This window comes from Dama dama, chromosome 12 (assembly GCF_033118175.1).
Source record: "Dama dama isolate Ldn47 chromosome 12, ASM3311817v1, whole genome shotgun sequence".
Classification (NCBI taxonomy): domain Eukaryota; kingdom Metazoa; phylum Chordata; class Mammalia; order Artiodactyla; family Cervidae; genus Dama; species Dama dama.
The window spans coordinates 45,853,126-45,873,184 of record NC_083692.1 but is presented as its reverse complement, the minus strand read 5'-3'; the positions used below and the strand labels follow the sequence as shown (position 1 = coordinate 45,873,184).

The window sequence follows — 20,059 nt, the reverse complement described above, 5'->3', positions numbered from 1 at the left end:
CAAACCAAATGCTTTAAAAATTGAGTGACCCTTTCCTTGAACTAATGAAACAAAAATGGGATGTCCTGTGAGAACAAAATTTGTTTTATGCCTGTACATTGAGTTCAGAGAAATGAAGTCCCTAGGGGAAATTTAACTTTATGATTTATGAGAGTACGGAAAAGAAAGTGGAAATCAGTGCATTTTCTGTTGTCGGGTAGGTATAGTATTTTGCAATGTATGATTCTTATTTTATGAAGTTCCTTGAAGGGAAAGGAAGTGAGTGTTGTATAAATTATGCTATGGCCTAGAGATCTTGCTTAACATGGTCCACCATTGTCTACATAACCTCATCACTGCTGAGAAAGTAGACTTCTTAGCCATTGCTGTCCATAAGTAAGCTGCTCCATGATCATTAGACTCGTCATGTTTGTGAAGCAAGCATGTGCATGTGTGCTAAGTTGCTTCAGGCAAGTCCAATTCTTTATGACCCTATGGACTGTAACCCACCGGGCTCCTCTCTCCATGTGATTCTCCAGGCAAGAATACCTGGAGTGGGTTGCCATTCCTTTTTCTAGGAGATCTTCCCGATGTAGGGATCGAACTTACATCTCTCTATACCTCCTGCATTGGCAGGTGGGTTCTTTACCACTGGGAAGCATACTAATTCTAAATTTCCAGCAGCCTGAGATAAGCTAAGAATTACAGAAGTGGACACACTAGGTCGGCCCTATGGTTCTCCTAGCCCAGTCTTCTGATTGCAGCACCAGAGGTTCTGTTGTGGAGAGGCAAAGTTGCCCTGATGGCATCAGCCTCAAAATATCAGGATGTGTCTGAAATAGCTGGTTTCCCTATTAATGTAGACCAGTGAGGTAGTCAGACGAGAGAACCAAAGAATTGAATAAGAAGAATAACACAGGCCAGTAAAATGCTAGGAAACACAGAAGAGGGGAGAAAAACTGTTGCTAATTTTAGGTTGTTGAAGATTAAATGAGAGACAGAATTTGAGCTGAGTTTTTAATAAGGGGGAGTTTTGGGCAAGCAGAGAACTAGAGATTGGTGTGAGAGAGGATATCTCAAGGTGGGAACCTAAACAAAGCGCCACTGTAGAAAATAAATGGCACATCCAGGAGACAATGAGCCCTTCCACCTGTAGTGTATAATATCAGAGTCTAAGGTGGGGGCAGAATCTAGTGAGAAGCCTCTAAACATGAGTTGAGACTGTGTCCTAAAAGGCCTTGCCATCCATCGATGGCTCCAGAATTTCCCACTGCTGACTAAATAGAGGTGATCACAGAGTTTTTACAAAGAAGCTACATAACCAGACCATGACTTGACAGACATGACTTGTTTCAGTTTAAAGAATTACTGCAGGGAGAGACACTTCTTATCAGGCTAAAAAATACAGGCGTGATGGAGAGTAGGGTGGGAGTATAAGCTTCTTGAAGAGTTGGAGGAACTAGAGGTGAGTAACAGTGGTGGTAGATATATAGAGTTTCTTGGCAATTTTACAAAAATTGGTCACTTTCATCTTCAGATTTACTTCCTTGCTGGAGTCTTTGTTGTTGTTTAGTTGCAAAGTCATGTCTGATTCTTTTTGACCCCCATGGACTGCAGCATGCCAGGCTTCCCTATCCTTCACTATCTCCTGGAGTTTGTTCAAACTCATGTTCCTTGAGTTGGTGATGCCATCGAACCATCTCATCCTTTGTCACTCCCTTCTGCTCCTGGAGTCTCAGTCTCCCTAATTTCTTCTTGAGATATTTTGATAGTACATAAATTCTCCTGCCCTCAACTTGCTCCTGGGCCTTTGGTTGGCCTCTTAAATCCCACTGTGTCTTATATTGGCTGTAGTCACTGGAGACACATGCAGGGTTCCAGGTGCAGAAGCTCCCTGGGTTTGTTAGTTGGTTTTCTTGTGGTTAGTTTATCATGTTGATCATCCCCTTCCTAAAATGTCAGGCTTATGTTAGCTATTTGTTTACATTTTTATTTTGACCTAATGTTCTTAGGGGTTTCCCTGGTGGCTCAGTGGCAAAGAATCCACCTGCCAATGCAGAAGACACAGGTTTGATCCCTGGGTCGGGAAGATCCCCTGGAGGAGGAAATGGCAACCCACTCCAGTATTCTTGCCTGGGAAATCCCAGGACAGAGGCGCCTGCCTGGCTACAGTCCATAGGGTCCCAAAGAGTTGGACATGACTGAGCAACTGAGTGACCGAATAACAACAGTGTCCTAGTCATAACATATGATAGCTCAGTCATGTTCTTGTTACATATATTTTGGATCATGTTTTTATTTTGAATGTTTTCCAGAATTTTATTCTGAAATGTGTATATAGCATGTATTACCGCTGATTCAGCCTTACCATTGTTATCTATAATTAATCTAATCAACCTAACATTTTACAATCCAAGAACCTTTAGTTTTGCCTGAAGTTTTGGAGGTTTTGCCACATATTCTTCAAAATAATTTGTAACAACTTATTAAGAGACGTGTTTTACACTAATCAGGACACTCGTTTAGACTTTCTTGTCTAGAAATATCTGCTTGTCTCTAAGCTTTGTTTCCTATTTCTTAGTTCTGTAATTTTAGCATCTCTTTTATATCGAACCTAGTTTTCCAAAAGTCCATTAGATTATATTTGCCGATTTCCCTTTATCCACTGCGTGTTTGCTATTTAAAACTCTGCTTCTTTAGGTGTGCTTCCTTTATCCTTTATTTATAGATGGCAATAGCTTGCCTAGGATCAAAATGAGACTCTCTACCACTTGCTGCTGCTGCTGCTAAGTCGCTTTAGTCGAGTCCGACTCTGTGCGACCCCACAGACGGCAGCCCACCAGGCTCCCCCGTCCCTGGGATTCTCCAGGCAAGAACACTGGAGTGGGTTGCCATTTCCTCCTCCAGTGCATGAAAGTGAAAAGTGAAAGTGAAGTCGCTCAGTCGTGTCCGACTCTTCGCGACCCCATGGACTGCAGCCCAGCAGGCTCCTCCATCCATGGGATTTTCCAGGCAGGAGTACTGGAGTGGGTTGCCATTGCCTTCTCCAAACTCTACTAGTTACCAAGGTTATATTTGTATTCTATTGTACTATAACCATCTTTTAGAGATACCAGTACAAATAGTGAGTGTTATGCAGTGACACAGCCTGAGGATTTGAAAAGACAACTTTCCATTATTTATCCCCCAGAAAAATTAATATTTTTAAATGCATGGCTCCACTTTATATGCCTGACATAAGAGGCAGTCAGTGTCAATGGATCGCCTATATTTTCTATGTCTGGTGTGAGTAGATGTGTGAGGAGAGTAATGGTTGCTACTGATTATAATACAGTGGTAAAGCACATTATTATCATCCATACATGACTTCAATTCAATTTCAATAAATTCTCTAGTACATACACTAACATGCCATTTTGATATCATTCAAATAAAAATAAATCATATTCAGAGTACCCAAGCCTAATGATACAAAATATGGTAACTCAGACCTTTTCTTCCTTGCATCTTTCTTAATGTTGACAAAGAATCAGAAAATGAAGGCATAGTCTAGATAATTTGATTTCCTTATTTTCCATTTCCTACCTAGGAGATGAAAGAGCTCTGACACTTGACTAACCATCTGAGACAAGCATTTTCCCTTGAGACAGAGACAGCTATCAGCTGGGAATTTGAGACTGCCTGCCAATCGTTTTCTCCATGCTGATAGTGTCTTTTTAGGTTCAGTCTATGGAAAGGTTGCTGCTCTTACAAATTCCAATGGTAGCGCCATTTGACAGTTTCTTCTCCCACTGATTCTAGAGAAAAATATTTTGGTATTTTTCCTTATGGATAACTGTAGAGTTTGCTCTGGTGTAAATTGCCCTATGCTGTGCATCCTTATCTTAAGTTCACATATAAATCATGCTGATCTCTAGTCTCAAATGCTAGCATGAGGCTCTTTTGATTGAAGGATCTCTTTTGTTTTCCTGACCTTCTTCTAAATTTTCAAATGCAAGCTGGGAAGTATACTACACATTCCTCTTAGAATTCTCCCTTTACCGACTGTTCTTCAATTTATCAATACATGGGAGGGAATCCATTTGTTTTCTTCTTGGGAATCTATTCCTGCTTTCAATTTCTTGGAATTCTGAATAGTAAGATTTCTGAACAGTAAAAATACACAGGGTTTTGTCCTTATGAGAAAAGTCAAATGACTTTTACAAAATCTAAACTGCATGAATAGTGTAAGAGTTAATTTCTAGAATTTCTTAGAGCTATTCCATCACCTATACATCCTTTCAGGGATGAAGGGGTCCTTTCAAATAAAATGTTCCTAAGTCCCTTTGTCTTAAATAATTATCTCTATGGTTTAATGTATAAAGTTGAAATTGAAATTGAGTTTGCTGATTTGACCAGTTTATTTCCTGCATTAAGAAATTATCTTTACCAAATTATAGATAAATACAAAAATAATAATAAGTAATATTTCCCTGGATTATTTCCACTCTGAATTTATTCAATATTGACCAGGGACCAAAGCTATAGAAATTATTTTGATTTGGTGATAAAAAAGAAAAAAGTGCTTACTCATCTACTCACCACTTTTCTCCCTGGAACACTCCTTGCCAAGGAAAAGGTACTCTAAAGGACACATAAAGAACTCCAGGCAAACTTCTCATAGGTAACTCTGAGAACTGCCTTAGAGGGTGAGGAAACGCAATAGAAATAGGAGAGAAGTTTGCATTTTTCCTGCTTCTTTCCTTTTCTCTTTCCTAAATTACACATTTCCTTTTTCATACCTTCCCCATCCTGCGTCCAAATGTCTCTACAGTCTGTTTCAGCTGAGACTTTAAATAATTTGATTAGAGTTGGTTTTCATGCTAGGCTTGACTAAGAAAAATCACTTCATGGGCTTCATTTTTACATTTAAAAAAAAAAAAAAAATTGGGTTCTATTGATTCTCCCTGTAAGAGATTTGACAGGAGGAGAAGACTATTCCACAGGAACACCACATCTCTATAACCATATCCACTCAAACAACTATTGAGACCCTCTTCATGTTTGGGGTCCTGAAGCCAAGTCTTCAGAGGAGTCTAATGCCATTTCAGCCTAACCCAGTCCAAACCTAACTTCCAGACCAGGGTTTTTCCACTGCAGTTTTGCTTCTTGCAATTGTTTCATGGATTCAATTAATTTAGTTTAGGATGATTCATCTTGTACTGAAGTTCATATTTTCCAAATTGTTTGAGAGGTATAACTTTTTTTTTTAAGTTTGGTTTTAAAGATTGTTTTACACCATTGGCAAACATCTGATGGATGCTTCTATGCCAAGGTGTCACCTTGTTTGTCCTCAGGAATAGCCATACCGCAGCCTCAGTTCTTGGAGAAGGAAATGGCAACCCAATCCAGTATTCTTGCCTGGAGAATCCCAGGGACGGAGGAACCTGGCAGGCTATAGTCCCTGGGGTCGCAAGAGTTGGACACGACTTAGCAACTAAACCACTACCACCACCAGGCTCAGTTCTGGCTTGGTCATCTTTCAATAGGGCCCCTCACCCTGGCATTACAGTCATCCTAGCATCTCTCTGAAGAGAAGTTGCCCTGATTTCCTCTGTCCCTCAGTCAGATGAAATTACTTATAGGAAAATAGCAATTTTAACTCAGAAAGGGCCTCAAAAGCCTTCATTATTTCTAAGATTACTCTAGTAGCCACTTATACTCTTTGTATCCTGTTCAGTGATATACTCAGTGGTCAGTTGGTCTTAGATTCTTAACTGGCAAAATATTCAGGTCTCAGGACAGGAAGATGTCAAGGAAGTTGTCCAGTCCTATTCTCTCACTTTATTAGTGAAAGCACCAGAGTCCAGGTAAGTGAAATAACAAGATCCAGGTCATACTATTAGGGACAGAAGTGGAATGAAAAACATATTTTCTGGGTCCTATTAATTAAGCTTTTTGCCAGAACAGCATGTCCCCCACCCCTACCCTGGGGAAGTAAGAAGTTCATCTCTGTAAGGAAGTCATTGGTATTCATCTTTGCTTCAATTAAAACATATATTTTAGTTCAGTAAGTGGCTCAGTTGTGTCCAGCTCTTTGCGACCCCGTGGACTGTAGCACACCAGGCTTCCCTGTCCATCACCAATTTCTTATATTTGGGTAAAAAAAAATGAGGAATTTTATTTTACCCAATGTCTGACCTTAAGAGTTTTCCCTTCAACTACAGGTAAAATTAGTTATTGCTTTTTTAATTCTTAGAAATTCTTGTTAGCAGTTTTACTCAGTAATTTCATAAATAGTTCAAGTATCTGCCTTGTATCTTACATTAGGCTAGATGTACTTTCGTATTTATCAGCCTTACCAAAGCAGCCTATTGCTCAAACTTCCTGGATAGCAGGAAAAATTTTATATCTTAATATTAATTTTAATTATTAATTACTTTATTAATTAATTATTAATTATATATTTAATTTAATTTTACTTTCTCATTCCCATTTATCATCCCTCAAATTAGACATCTAGTTGTACACCTCACTGTAGAGACTGGCTATAGACAAAAATTTCTTCCCTTAGATAGTAAATAATTTGATCTTCTGTGTTTATGTATTATATGTATCCCAAAATATCTCATGCTTAAAGCAATTCACACTAGAAAATATCACCCAGAAAATAATATTCTATGTCAGATTATACTTGCAGAAAGATAGTAAAACACATAAATCTAATCTTAACGCATCTTGCTGAATTGTCCATAAAACAGTTATTTCTTAGTTATAAAGCAGCACTAGATATTTTATTTATTTCTAGGCATTCCTATATGTTTTTTTTTTTTCTCCCAGTCTCCAGTGTACACTGAATACAAAGTAAGCCTAAAGTCTGATGCAGGATGTAGCTATTGCTATTTAAATATAATCAGGAGGTCCTATCACTTGTTTATCTCAGTAGATACTCTTTAAGTAGGGGTAATATTTACATAGCTCTTTAGCTACATATGTTTTTCTGATAAGACATCTGTCCAGAGAGAATCACTCTGTGAACTGAATTTGTGGTCTGTTCAAATGACTATCTTCTTTGTTTCCAACCTTAGTATTATCACTTAAAGTCTTTTCACTGATTATGCCTCCTAATTTAAAACGTAGTGCAGTTTTCTTGTGGTCAGTCAGGGTCGCACAAGTGTTTAATTCTACTTGAACTTATTGTAGTTTTTCTTTCTTCTAAACCTATAGAAAGACTTTTAAAATTTATTCACAGTGATTCTTTATTATTGAGAAGAGATCCAAATTATCAGCAAAAGAAGTGATCAATTCTTGGCCACCACATTGATCTGGTAGATTGTAACTCAAGTCTTTGACTTCTTTTCCACTACTCATTCCTAATTGAGCAGAGTTTTAGTCTTTCCTAATCTCTGCAACTTGCACGTTATTTTTATGCCTTTGAATAAGGTGCAAATAAGATTTCTGTCCGAGTTTTATCTACTACTACAATGGTTTATTCTACTCTGTTGACCAGCATTTCAAACTGTTATATCTTTTTGTTAATGATTTTCCTATCACTATCTCCAGTACTTCCGCAAACTCCATATATATGCCAGATGGGATTTATTTTTCAATCACTTATAAGTCATCATATTGAAAACATTATTTGCATTACAAATTTTATTCACACTGTGATTGATATGGATTTTTAACAAAGACTCTGTATATACTACAGTACTGGCCCAGCATACAAGAATCAACTACTGTTTGTGGAGATGATGGAGACTTTTCCCAGTGGTCATTCTCTCACTATGAACGGGGAGGATGTTTCTTGTAGTTGTTTGTTGCCTTGACCTGCTGCTGCTGCTAAGTCACTTCAGTCGTGTCCGACTCTGTGTGACCCCATCCCTGGGATTCTCCAGGCAAGAACACTGGAGTGGGTTGCCATTTCCTTCTCCGTGCCTTGACCTAGCCATCTTCAAATTTTAATGAATATTTGTATTTCTGCAAATGATGAGAAAAGACAGGAAGGAATTTTTACACATTAACTGAAGCCAAAATAGTGAATAGAGAGAGGTAAAGGAGCATACCATAGTGGCTCAGATAGTGAAGAATTTGCCTGCAATGCAGGAGAACTGGGTTCGATCCCTGGGTTGGGAAGATACCCTAGAGAAGGAAATGGTTACCCACTCCAGTATTCTTGCCTGGAGAATCCATGGATAGTGGAGTTACAGTCTATCGAGTAAAAAAGAGTTGTATATGACTGAGCGACTAACACTTTGATTTTTCAAAAGAGCATAACCACTGCTGACCCTGTCACCATATTTGTTTCAGTAAATTCTTCTATAGAGTACTTGTCATAAAATTTTCTGTGCTTTTTCAATATGTTCTTAAGTGTAATTTAAAAGCTACTTATTTTGTATTATCTACAGTTGAACCATTTATTTCTTTAGGAATTTCTTTAACACTAATAATTAAGCACACCATAGTCAAAGGCATCTTCACCAAGTACATGGACTTTCTCCCCTATCTAGCTTCCAAAGGTACTACAAAGATATTTAGAACACTAGCCTTGTAGTTGTCAATATTTTGAGGTGTGTGATGAGTAAATGGAACACCTTACATCGTTCAGTGGTAGAACTGTCAAGGAGTGTTTATCTTTTTTTGCCTCTCACCCCCCAAATGTAGACTATTTCAGAATGCATTACAGAGGAAATAAACAGTTGATTTTAAGTTAAGGATGAGCCTAGCAACCATTTGCACTATATTGATGTCAAAAGTACGTCTCTGCCAAGCTCTAAAATGTATCTTCAAAAACTACTGAAAATATCCAAGAACTTTAGTGATGAGCTACAAATGGACTTTAGTATTGATAAATAAAAATCAATATGTATAGTGAAAGGACAACTTACTGTGATAAATGGGTCCACCATCGTAAAGATCAAATTATCGACTATCTACGGCAAGGAAAAACCTGTCTATAGCTAACTTCTACAGGTGAGAGGAATTAGCCACAACAGCAATTCAGGGAAAGCTCAAAGCAACATGTAAGGAGAATCATTAAAAATACATACAAAAGTAGGCAGCAATACTCTGTTAAATATATCTGTGACACCAGGCTACTGTATTTCTTTGGCCAGGCCTGAATTCAAATCTTTTCCTTTTGCAGAGAACAAGCTCCTTTTGGGCTACTCATATTACTTTTTAATGAGATTTAATTCAAATTTCACTTCCTAACACACCCCATTGCAGGAGAATTACCTCTGCATTCCTTAAAAACCACGTTACTCTTGGAATATTGTCTCTAATGCTCCTATTAGTTAGTTTCTATTATAACTCAACTATATCACAATTTGTATGTGGGCACCTTAGAAAGCCTCATTTTTTCATCCCTTCACATGATCTAGCACAGAGCTCTATGCTGTGCCTGATAATCACCAGATCAATATTTTTTTATTTCATCATTTTTGAAATTATTCATTAGAGAAGCCTAGGCCACACATCATGTCAGAGTTAGATGATGAAATGTCACACATCACAAGAAACACCCAAAAGAATAATTGCAAACACTGGTCCATCAAAAAAAAAACAAAAAGTGGAATGGCAGTAATTAACCTCTCCAATGTCTATTGTTCCCAATTGACAGAATGTAAGAATTTCTTCCACAGTGAATTTAACTAGATACTCTATAAGCTACCCAGTAAAAACTAAAAGGCAAATCTTGTACCATCTCTCAAATTTGGAAGCAAAAGTGCAATTAAGCCAAACAACTAATGAGCAACCCTTTCTACTCTGCTATCTACTCTACTCCCCGCCCACCCCCCACCCCCCACCCCGACACACACAAACAGCACCCTCCAAAATCTTTCTGGAGACAAAAATACCTGCAAAGGTACCTTATAGTGTGAGTTTAATAAAGTTCATGCAGCTAAAGCTATTGATACATCTAACTTCCCTGTTTTCTTGAAAGATCTGGAATGTCATTTCATCCTGGGACTACTTTATTGCCACTAAATCTGGTGGTAGGCATGGACTTTGTTGTTCTAATACCATGCTCTCTTCAGCTCTTTGAGGCCCGTGTATCTAGAAGAGCGTTTTGGAGGAATGACTAGATAAATGAATAGATGCAAGTTTTAGATGAAAGAATAATGTGTGGGATGCCAAGTATGATATGTTTGCCCAAGTAAACACAGATGTTGCTTCATTTTCTGTCAGTTGTATGGCTAATTCCCTATTATAAATACCAACAGAAGTATCTCAGAAAATTAGCAAGATATATAAATATTAAAAAAATCAAGAAAGTAGGCCAGAAAATTTTGACCATTGTAATAGTATTCTGCAACTTTGATGCATTTAATTATTCCACTTAAACATTTCAAAAAAATCTGTGGATTCAAAAGTAAACTGTAAGTATGATCTAAACTGAGGAAAACTAAAAGCAGTGACACCAAAATAACTACTTAGGCCATACATACTACTTAGCTCTCCTTCCAAGTCATGGACTAACCCAACACCACCACTTTGTAAATATACATCTTTCATCTCAAGTGGGCCTAAACAAGAAGCTGAACAGATCAAACTAAAGATAAAGCATATATACTCTTGAATCAGGAGGACATCCAGTATGGTACCTCTGCTTCATTCGTTTATCCATTTACTCATCACACAAATCTTTAAGAATACTTATAAGATAGCCCAGGGCATACACAAGTGAATAAAACAAACGTGGTACCTACTTCCATGCTTGTTTGTTTTCAGAGAACTCAAAATGAAAAGTTGTGTGTATTTATTCAAAATCAGAATTTTGTATAGTTTTCTCATATTTTATTCCCAAATAAAAAGTGAATTCTAATTCTGTGCTTGCCCTTCCACACAACAAAGTGGCATTATTGGTATTCTGAGAGGGTGGGTGAAACTGGACAGGATATTTAGAACAAAATAATGTTACTGGGCTCCTTTAAATGTGTGTATCTGGGTTTCAGGTTATGGGCACCACTGCTATGCACAGTCCATGAAAACAAGATAGGAGTCTGGGAGGTGTGAGCTCTCCTAATGCTACTTTGGCCCTCAGGCAGCCCTCTGCATCACTTATTGAATGTGTGAAGTAACATAAGCTCTAGCCTCTGCATTTGCTCCCTCATCTCCTAAGGGAGGCTTACAAACAGCAGCCAGCCCACTGCCCTGGGCCAACAGATTATTTCTTATTAAATATCTATGCTAAATATATATATATATATATAAACATATTATGACATAAATATATATTTCCTCTATTGCATTTACAGCTCATAAATAATATGTTGTGTGTGTTATCAGGACCTGAGGAGACAGTGGTAATTTTAACCAAAGAAATCTGTGATAGATAAAAGTCCATACTGCTTGGCTTTAGATGAGTATGATATAATTTACATTATTTAAGGCTTGCTTTGTTTTGTTATTCAAAGTGTCTTCATGAAGACCACATTTACGCTTCCCGATTAAGTGATTCCTTGAACAAATATAATAAGGAAATATGTTACTTGTAGGAAAATGTGGAAACTTAAGCCTTTGCTTCTCTAACAGAGCTAGTAGTTGTAATGTGTTTATAGGAAATTTTATATTCCTATTTTCGCTTTTGTTTCTATGCATAATTCCTGCTCAGAAAATATCTCATTGTAGTTGTGTGAAGACCTACCATTCAAAAGATCACCTCTCCTTATTATCATTTGCAATGTATTTATCCTATCTTTTAAATTTACTTTTATAGGGATTTTTTATTTGTGTTTGGAACCATCATTTTTAATTTGATGAAAGAAAAGCAAAATGCATGAAAAGTGTTCATCCACTGTGATTTGTGTGACAAAAAGAACAACTGCACCAGGACAGAGCTGGTCCTGTTGCTGTTAATTGACTATACTCAGATTCAGGCATTAAAAATATGCTTTCTGTTTCGAAGGGATCACTTTGTTACTTTGTAGCTTTTAAACTGATGCCATGAACTTATTTTTCTTCTAAGATAAAGTCTCATCTATAGATTTTTCAACTAATTACATGTCTGCCAATACATACTTAGAGGATACATTTTATTTCAATCTATTATTTGTGTTTATGTAGTGTGTCCCTGGAAATATCTGTGGAAATGAAAGGAAATATTTAATGGTGTTTATTACTACTTTCTCATCGCCCTCTTTCTCTTTCTTTGCTCTCTTTTTTAATAGCTCCAGTCAGTTCGGTCAAGCATGACAGCAACTCAAACTCGGCAAACTTCCAAGACACCGAGGACATGCCTGACAGATGTGTCTTGGAAGAGTCTGAGAGTCCAGGTGAAAGCCATTTAAAAATAGTCAAGTATAAATGATAAATTTGACACAGCTTTGGGGTCCTTGGAAGGGGGTGGGGGGAGAGGACATTGTAATGCTGTTTTCTTTTAGCAGCTGCACTGTCAAATTAATGGTCACCTCCAGGGGTCACAGTGTGGAGCTGTTATCTTTTCCTCTTTCATCAAGAATTCAGTTGGAGGAAGTACAAAGGCTTTATGACTGAGAAGGGAAGCTGACACTATTAGTTCATTATCATCAATTTTAGGCTAAACTGGTTAATAGAGGCAGAGGTTGGAAACTGGAGAAATAGCAACATTTTAAATATTTCAAATAATGGAATAAAGAGGAAGTGGAGAATAAGGAAGAAAAGAGAAAGCATCATCGTTACAATCTTATTTACCCCTCTAAAGACAAACAGAATTCTAACTGGGATGAGAGGATTTTAGCATAACAGTAATGAACACAAAAGAGTAACCCTTCCTCATTCAATAAAATTCACCCTCTGTCCAGGTTACTGACGTTTGTATTTTCTTTGTAGAAAGAATAGACAGAAATGTACTGGAAGGATATGTCCAAGAAAATTTAAGCATGAGTTTTTCTTTCTGTTTTGTTTTGAAGCCTACTTAGTCTTAACAACGAATTAATTAAGACGGGAAAAAAAAAACTTATGAGAGTTGAAAGACAGTTCCTGGCTCACTATAAAGCCGTTAAATGCTACAAGATGCCTTATTACCATGAGCGAAAGAGTTAACTATCTTCCCTCCTTGGACGTTTTTCTTTCCTGTTTTCTCTGGCTGCTGTGTACCCTCTACCCTCTCACATCTTCGTGTGCTGATCCATGTATCAGATTTTTGATTCATCCTCTCTGTGGTCTGTCAGCTTAGTTAAGAGATTTCCAAATCTTGTAGCCTTCGCTGACAGGGGGCAGCTGCAAACAGTCCCCTGATCCTTCCCCGAGGAGAGCTACTGAGATTTAATTTTCAGTGAAAGGTGCAGCCTGCAATCTATGTCAGGTCCCCTAAGTCATCTTGGAACCCCAGTTGGCCCAGTGGCAATGGCTTGTATTTCAGTCCCCTCCACTACACCAAGATTCCTCAAAAGACGAACTGCTGCTGTGTGTCTGTTCTCAGCCATGCTTCTGCCTCAGCATCCATGGGACTGAGAAATGGCGTCTCTAGCAATGACAGAAATTTTTCATCAGCACAACAGCCCCACCCACTGCCATATAGATGTGTCCCACGTGAAAAGGGAGAGAGTTGTGGTAGCATTTTTAAATTACTTTTAGTTCTGACTAAAATTGCCTGATTTTGACTAGGTTTTTAAACTGTGTTGATCAACAGTTTTCTATCAACCACCTTCTCAGGCAGTTAAATCCATGAGTGAAGTTTTTACTGAAGTGTTCTTTGTGGTTTTTTTTTGCAAAAATACATCAGCTTTATGCTGTTTTAAAAGTAGCATAAATTTCGGTCATCCCTCAGTATGAGTGTAATTGTGATATTCAAATATAGCACAGTCTATCTGATTGGCATAAACAAAAGGATGTAGCAAAAAAGAAAGATCAATTAGAAAACAGAAGTGTTGATAAAGAATCTTAACTTAAAAAGTGAGTACCATTCTATACATTGGACATCATTAAACTGGTAATAAAGAATGAATTACTCTGGCTCTTTCTTCTGTCCATGCCTGCATTTTAAGACGTCTAGCCTTATAGGCCTAGAAACCTCTGGAGAGTTCACTACTGGTCTCACTGCCTTCCACTGAGAATTTGTGGCTTGGTTGTCATGGAGACATCGTATTTCTCCAAGAATTGCTCATATTGATCCGTGGCCGGGCGTAAATGGCCAAGCGAGTGTGAGGAATAAAGGGGGCTGGGCAGTCCTATAAAATGACCAGGGCTTGTGGGGTGGAAATAAGCTCATAGCAAACACTTAGGTAAAAAGAAAGAAGCAGTTTTATTTTGTCTCAGGGTTTCTTTCTGCACTTTGGGCCATTGTCTTCCTTCTCTATGAACTGAGAGAAACTTGTTAGTCACTTGTCATGTCAGATCCTCGGTGCTTGTCCGGACACAGCTGTCAGCCTGGCAGCTCCGTGCAGTTCAGGGACACACAACAAAGAGGCAGTGGCATGAATTATTTATTGCTCCTTGTGTGGATAAAATTCTGTGATAAGAAATTAAGACACTTCTGACAGAGATGCTTGTTTAGTAAGAAAGATTTTGATGATAGAGTGCATTTCCTTGAAGTATGAGCATTTGAGAAACAAAATTCTTAAAACCGAACATGAAGGAAGATTTGTGAAATTGGTGGCATGGTGGGACTTCCCTTCAACTATGAAAATATGACTGGCCACTTCTCAAAGTCCAAAAATCAACTTCAAAATAGCAGGTCATTCAAATGCAGAGCTCCCAAAGTGTAAACATTACTTTGGTGGTCTAGTGACCTCTATTTACCATGTATAGGTGGTGTTGCTCTGGAAAGCATGTTAAACCACCTTTGTTAGAAGAAAAAAAATAAAATTTGGGATCTTTAAGTGGTAAAGTTTGATAAGATGTCCTCAAAACAGTAGAAGTGCTTCAGTAGCTAAGCTTATAACTACATTACTATATTCATTATTTCTTGTATGGAAAGAAGTATATTTAAATCTGAATGAGCGACTCTTATCATTTTCACCTGGAATATTTTCACTTATTTAAAATTATGTTTAGCACTTTCATATATATGCAAATCCCCTAATTACAAAGTTGGATGTTATCAGTCTTTTGCCTTTAATGGATATTGACCTTACATGGCTTTATTTATGCAATTCTAAATAACTAATATATATGATGTAATAAATAGTTATTCAAACAGCATCCAGAAAGTGAAAACAAAATCATTTTTCTACTCAAGCACAGTTCAAGAGTATTGCATCATATATTGTTCTCTCCAAGTAAAGTCTTTTCTTGGCAAATCCTCTAAAACATCATTTTACTGAAACTTACATAGCTTCATATTGCTCCTATCAATTAGTTTGCATCTGCAGGGAGTAAGAAAGTTACAGTGCAGAAAAACTAAATTTTTTTAAATGAAGTTGAAATTTTTAAAATGTTGATGAAGCATTTTAAAATGCCAGTAATAAAATCTAATTTTTAGAATTTATATAAAACAGTAAGATTGACTTTGTGAATTATCTTTGAACAAAATGGGTTTTAACTCAGTATGTAGATTATTTTTCCATTGACATCACTGCTTCTCCAGCCGGGATGACCCATTTGTAAATGGGCTGGAGCGTGCATATAGGTCACAATTTAGATGCCTGGTGGAGTGGTCATTCACCTCCTCTAGAGGGCTCTACCTTATTCATCATGCCATTGTGATCTCTTTATTGGTTCAAGTTGAATACCCAGGTGAGTGCCTGCAGTCCATTAAGGTTGGGCAAAGCAGCTTTAGACCACAGCATTCTTGTTACTCTGACCCTGCCAGTGAACCTGGAGGTCTTGTCTGATAGGTTAAAGTCTCCCTCAGCAGTGTCTTTTCTTTGGAATAATTCATTAGCAAAGACTTTTGACTCACAGGTGAATCCCAGATTGAAGTTTCTGGCTTAGACTCTGTGAAGTCTACTGGCTTCTTCACCAGCATATATACATTCCCGGAACCTGTGGGAATAACTTTGATGTCTAGTAATAGAAGCACTGAGACAACATGTGAACTTACAGCTCCCTTTTTTGTGTTTTTAGGGCCATTAGGCTTTCTTTCTTTGGCTCTTTAAGGCCTGGTCACTTCTGAATCTGAAAGATGTTATCACAAAAATAGTTCAGTTTAGTATTTTGTTGGCTAACTTCTTAACTGTTTAATGCACAGTGATTGTATATAGCCCAAGCCCTGATCTCCAGAATATTAAAAGAAATGTTCTTGGCCCCTTATCTTTGTACTCATGATGATAAAAATTTAGTGTGACATTCACAAATTTTATCCAAGTGTTAATGAGAAACCTTGAGCTTTTATCACCTTATTGGCTTGGAAAACTAAGAATTTTATTTACTAGTGCACTAAGGGATAGTGCACTTAAATAACGGCTTCAGCTGAAAATAATGGTGACAAAAGAGTGTTTGGAAGTACAACAAAATGCATTTTTAGATAAGCATTTTTATGTCATTCTGAAGTAGTTTATAATCAGTATGCATTCTGCCATTAACAGAACATTTTAGTGGTTTTTATATAGCATGTTCTGTGTGTAGATCTACATACATCATTGTTAATCAATATTATATTTGCATGAATCTGATGAACAAAACTAGGTTTCTTACTGTTTCGTAGAGGATACTACATTGTGAAAAGCGAAGCTTGTTTTTTATATACACTATTCTGGCTCATGAATCACCAGCAAAAATCAGGTAACAGAAAGTAGGACAGATTCAGGAGTAGAGTGTTGGAGATGGCTGATGATGATGCATGAAGCAGAAAAAATGTAGAGTGTGTGAGCAGCCCATCACTCATAGCCATCAAGAACACACTTCTTATGACTAGTGCTAAAAAAATATTCTAGAAGAAGTAAGAACAATTTAAGTAGTAAAAAAATGTAAGCTCTATCTTCTAGTTGTGTTTAACAATATCAATATTTTAAATAATTTACCAAAAGGGAAAATGCATTAATCTAATAATTTTTAAAGGATATAAAATTATGGGCATATATATGTAATACATATATAATACAATATTGAATATTGGTTTAGTTAAAGTAATAATCAGCTTTTTGAGTTTTTGCCAGTAGGAATGGGAGTTACTATGATTGGTTACATTATTAATATAAATGTGTTTAGAAGTAGTTAACTAAGGCACAATGCTCTAATTAATCAAATTAATTTAATGAAGTGATTTTTTTTTTTAGCTTGCAGTCTGAGAAATACATTTTCTTTAAGAATTCTACAGCTCAAACCATATTTCAACTGATATTTATACCATTTTGTCCTAAAACTGCCATGGTGAGCTTCTCCAAGAACAATTCAACTGCTTGAAATTAATGGAAATTTATTAATTTCAAACTCAATTAATCTTGTTGACAACTTCTGATTTTTCTCAGTAATTTAAAAAAAAAATATAAATAAGATGTGCAATTAAAATAGTTACCTGAGGCTTGGCTTATAAGAATTTCTTTATTATATTAACATTTTATTTAGTATAGAGAAAGAAATGTAGAAATTATGAGTAACCGCTTTCTTCTTTCCTTCTTCCCTCTCTTGCCTTATATTTTTCTTCATTTCCTCTCTCCTTTCATCCTCCTCTCTCTTCCACCCTTCCTCTTACCCTTCTTTCCTCCTTCCCTTTCTGCATTTGACCATATAACCTCTGTCTTCTTTCCAGGTAAACAAAAGCATCACTTATGGATCGAAAAGGTGTGCTCCTGCAAGCTGTGCTAATTGGAACCTCATCCACAGGAATTGGATTTGGACAAATTAAGAAAACCCAAACATGCCATTTGTTTATCACTGTATATATAAGCTAAGTTATTATTAGTCTAGTTATTAATTTGTGGTAGATTTGCTGGTACTTTGTTCAGAGTCGTTACTGATCAAAAATATTCAAATTCCTCTAGTTTTAGGAAATCATTGTCTAAATCATTTTGTAATTCCAACAAGCAGAGCAGCCCACAGACACAAATTTAATACCATTTAGATTTTTCTTCCAGTTTACAGTTCCTGAATTATATAACCCCATTTGCTTTTAAACAATAGAGCAAACAATGCTTTTAAATTTAATGTTGCTTAAATGTACTTACTCTAAAACTTTACCAAATTTGTTTGATTTGCTAGGTGAAGGCATTTATGTTTTAGTAGATGCTTTAATTTGAATCAATCATCCTACAGTAAATCTCATCTTTAAGCATGAAATGTTGTCAACAAAGTAGCCAATTCCATTTAGTCATCAATTAGCCCAAATAAGTGATACACAGTATAACAGAAACCAATCTTGTGCAGTCAAGTTAATTTAGACTTCTAATGACACAGAGGCTAATGTCTTTAGCTAAAGGTTGATTTTGTTGGCCATATAGATGTGAACTAGGGAAGGGGAAACTACTGATAGCACATCACGATTGATCCTTATTAAGTATAAACTCTTGTAGTTCTATTCCCAGAAAGAAGCTTGACTTTCTATTCCCAGAAAGAAGCAGGAATTCTCAAAATAAAATATGCGAAGTAATATAAACAGGAACAGACATAAAGTGCTGATCTATTAAGGCCTTCAGAGATCTGATTTATTTGCTGTGATTTATATTGTATAATTCCTGAATTTATAGAAAATCACAAAGAATATTATTAGTGTGCACATGAGTACAAATATTGACTAATCCATAGAAAAATGGAATTAATATGTTAAATATATGATACATATCTTTATACATCTATCTAATAGGGAAATTCTAGTCATTTCAACAAACATTTTTGGGGGTATAAGCATCAGATTCTGTGCAAGGGAGGCTGCAAAGAGCAAGGTATGGGGGAGATTAGAGAATAGAACTATAAAATTGAAGTAGTGTGGTCTCTGCCCTTAAGGACCTTACAATTAATTATTGACCTAAGTGAATATACCATAACTAGACATCAGGTGACTGTGACTTTTAAAAAATAGATAAAAATATGTGTTGTTGGTTTTTTTCTTTTTTGCCCTAAAAGATGATATTACTTGGAATTACTTTTGAGTTTTATTTCAGTAGCATATTGTTAAATGAATAATGATGGAAAACTATCATCCTTTGAAAAAATTATGTATATGTATGTACTTTCGTCACCCTCTGAGAATTGTCAAAAACCACTTAGAACAAATTTCAAAATAAAGGAAGGTATTAAGCTAAGCAGTAGAACACAGTTTCTTGCATGCTGTGTACTGGTTCTGAAAGCCATTACAAGGAGTACTCCCCAAAATATTTTTAATTTTTATATTTGTAACCATTAAATATGTTGATTAAAAATAACTTCTTTGTTTTTATAGCTATGTTCTATTCTTTTTTTCAAAAAGAATAAAAATAAGTTTAAATAGTTGCCATATTGAGCATTTTTTCAGGTCCAAGGAAATCAATATTGAATCCTTGATAAATGTTTTATTATGCCACTAGCTATAAGAAATTAGAAGTAGGATAACCCTGGCATCACTAAAAGAGATTTTTAAGATTTTGTTGGCATCACATCTAGTTGCTAAAATTTAAAAATTCCTATCAAATGACTCATTAAAATTTTCTTTTATTAATATGAATTCTGGAAAATAACACCATTGAATATAAAAACTTTTAATTCCTAAAAATGAGAATTTTAGAGATAGACACTTAAATAACATTCCCTAATATCCATGTGTAAGTGTATCTGTGATACAGATCCACTAGTCTGTTTAAAAATAATGATATTGACTTATGTTCAACATGTTTCAGGAATTTCTGTTGCAAAGAGAATTTGAAATAGTAAATTGCTACACAATTAAATGGAACACTTATAGGGTACCACAGCTAGAAACTCAAAACTGACCGCCTCTTATTTAAGTGTTTATTCTTTTGTATGTCCAGTCTTAGGTAACAAGACAGTAATTATATTAGCAAAAGAACCTGTTTGTATTTAGAGTCTTCCTTGTCACTGTAATAAATAAATCATTTGAAAATTACATTGAGTTTCTTTTTTGGCAATAATCTTGATGATGTTTATGATTATATATTTTCCTCCATGGAATTCATATTTTCAAATTTGCAAGCCGGGTTCTGTCATTCATTGTGGAGTTACATACTGGCTATACTGCATAAGGGAAGAATCTAGGTTTAAGAGCCAAGATTTCACTTCCATGTGTCCAGGCAGTGTGTCCCTGCTC

At 36.3% G+C, this 20,059-nt stretch overlaps 1 protein-coding gene across 1 annotated transcript in view; it reads left to right on the top strand.

Moving 5' to 3' along the window:
* The window catches only part of WDR72 (WD repeat domain 72), a 182,387-nt gene extending 164,759 nt beyond the window's left edge, over positions 1-17,628 (top strand). Inside the window, exons 18-19 of the mRNA XM_061158235.1 lie at positions 12,132-12,236; positions 17,573-17,628. Coding sequence (XP_061014218.1) covers positions 12,132-12,236; positions 17,573-17,628 — 161 coding nt within the window. The remainder of the gene's footprint in view (positions 1-12,131; positions 12,237-17,572) is intronic.
* The last annotated feature ends 2,431 nt before the right edge of the window (positions 17,629-20,059 follow it).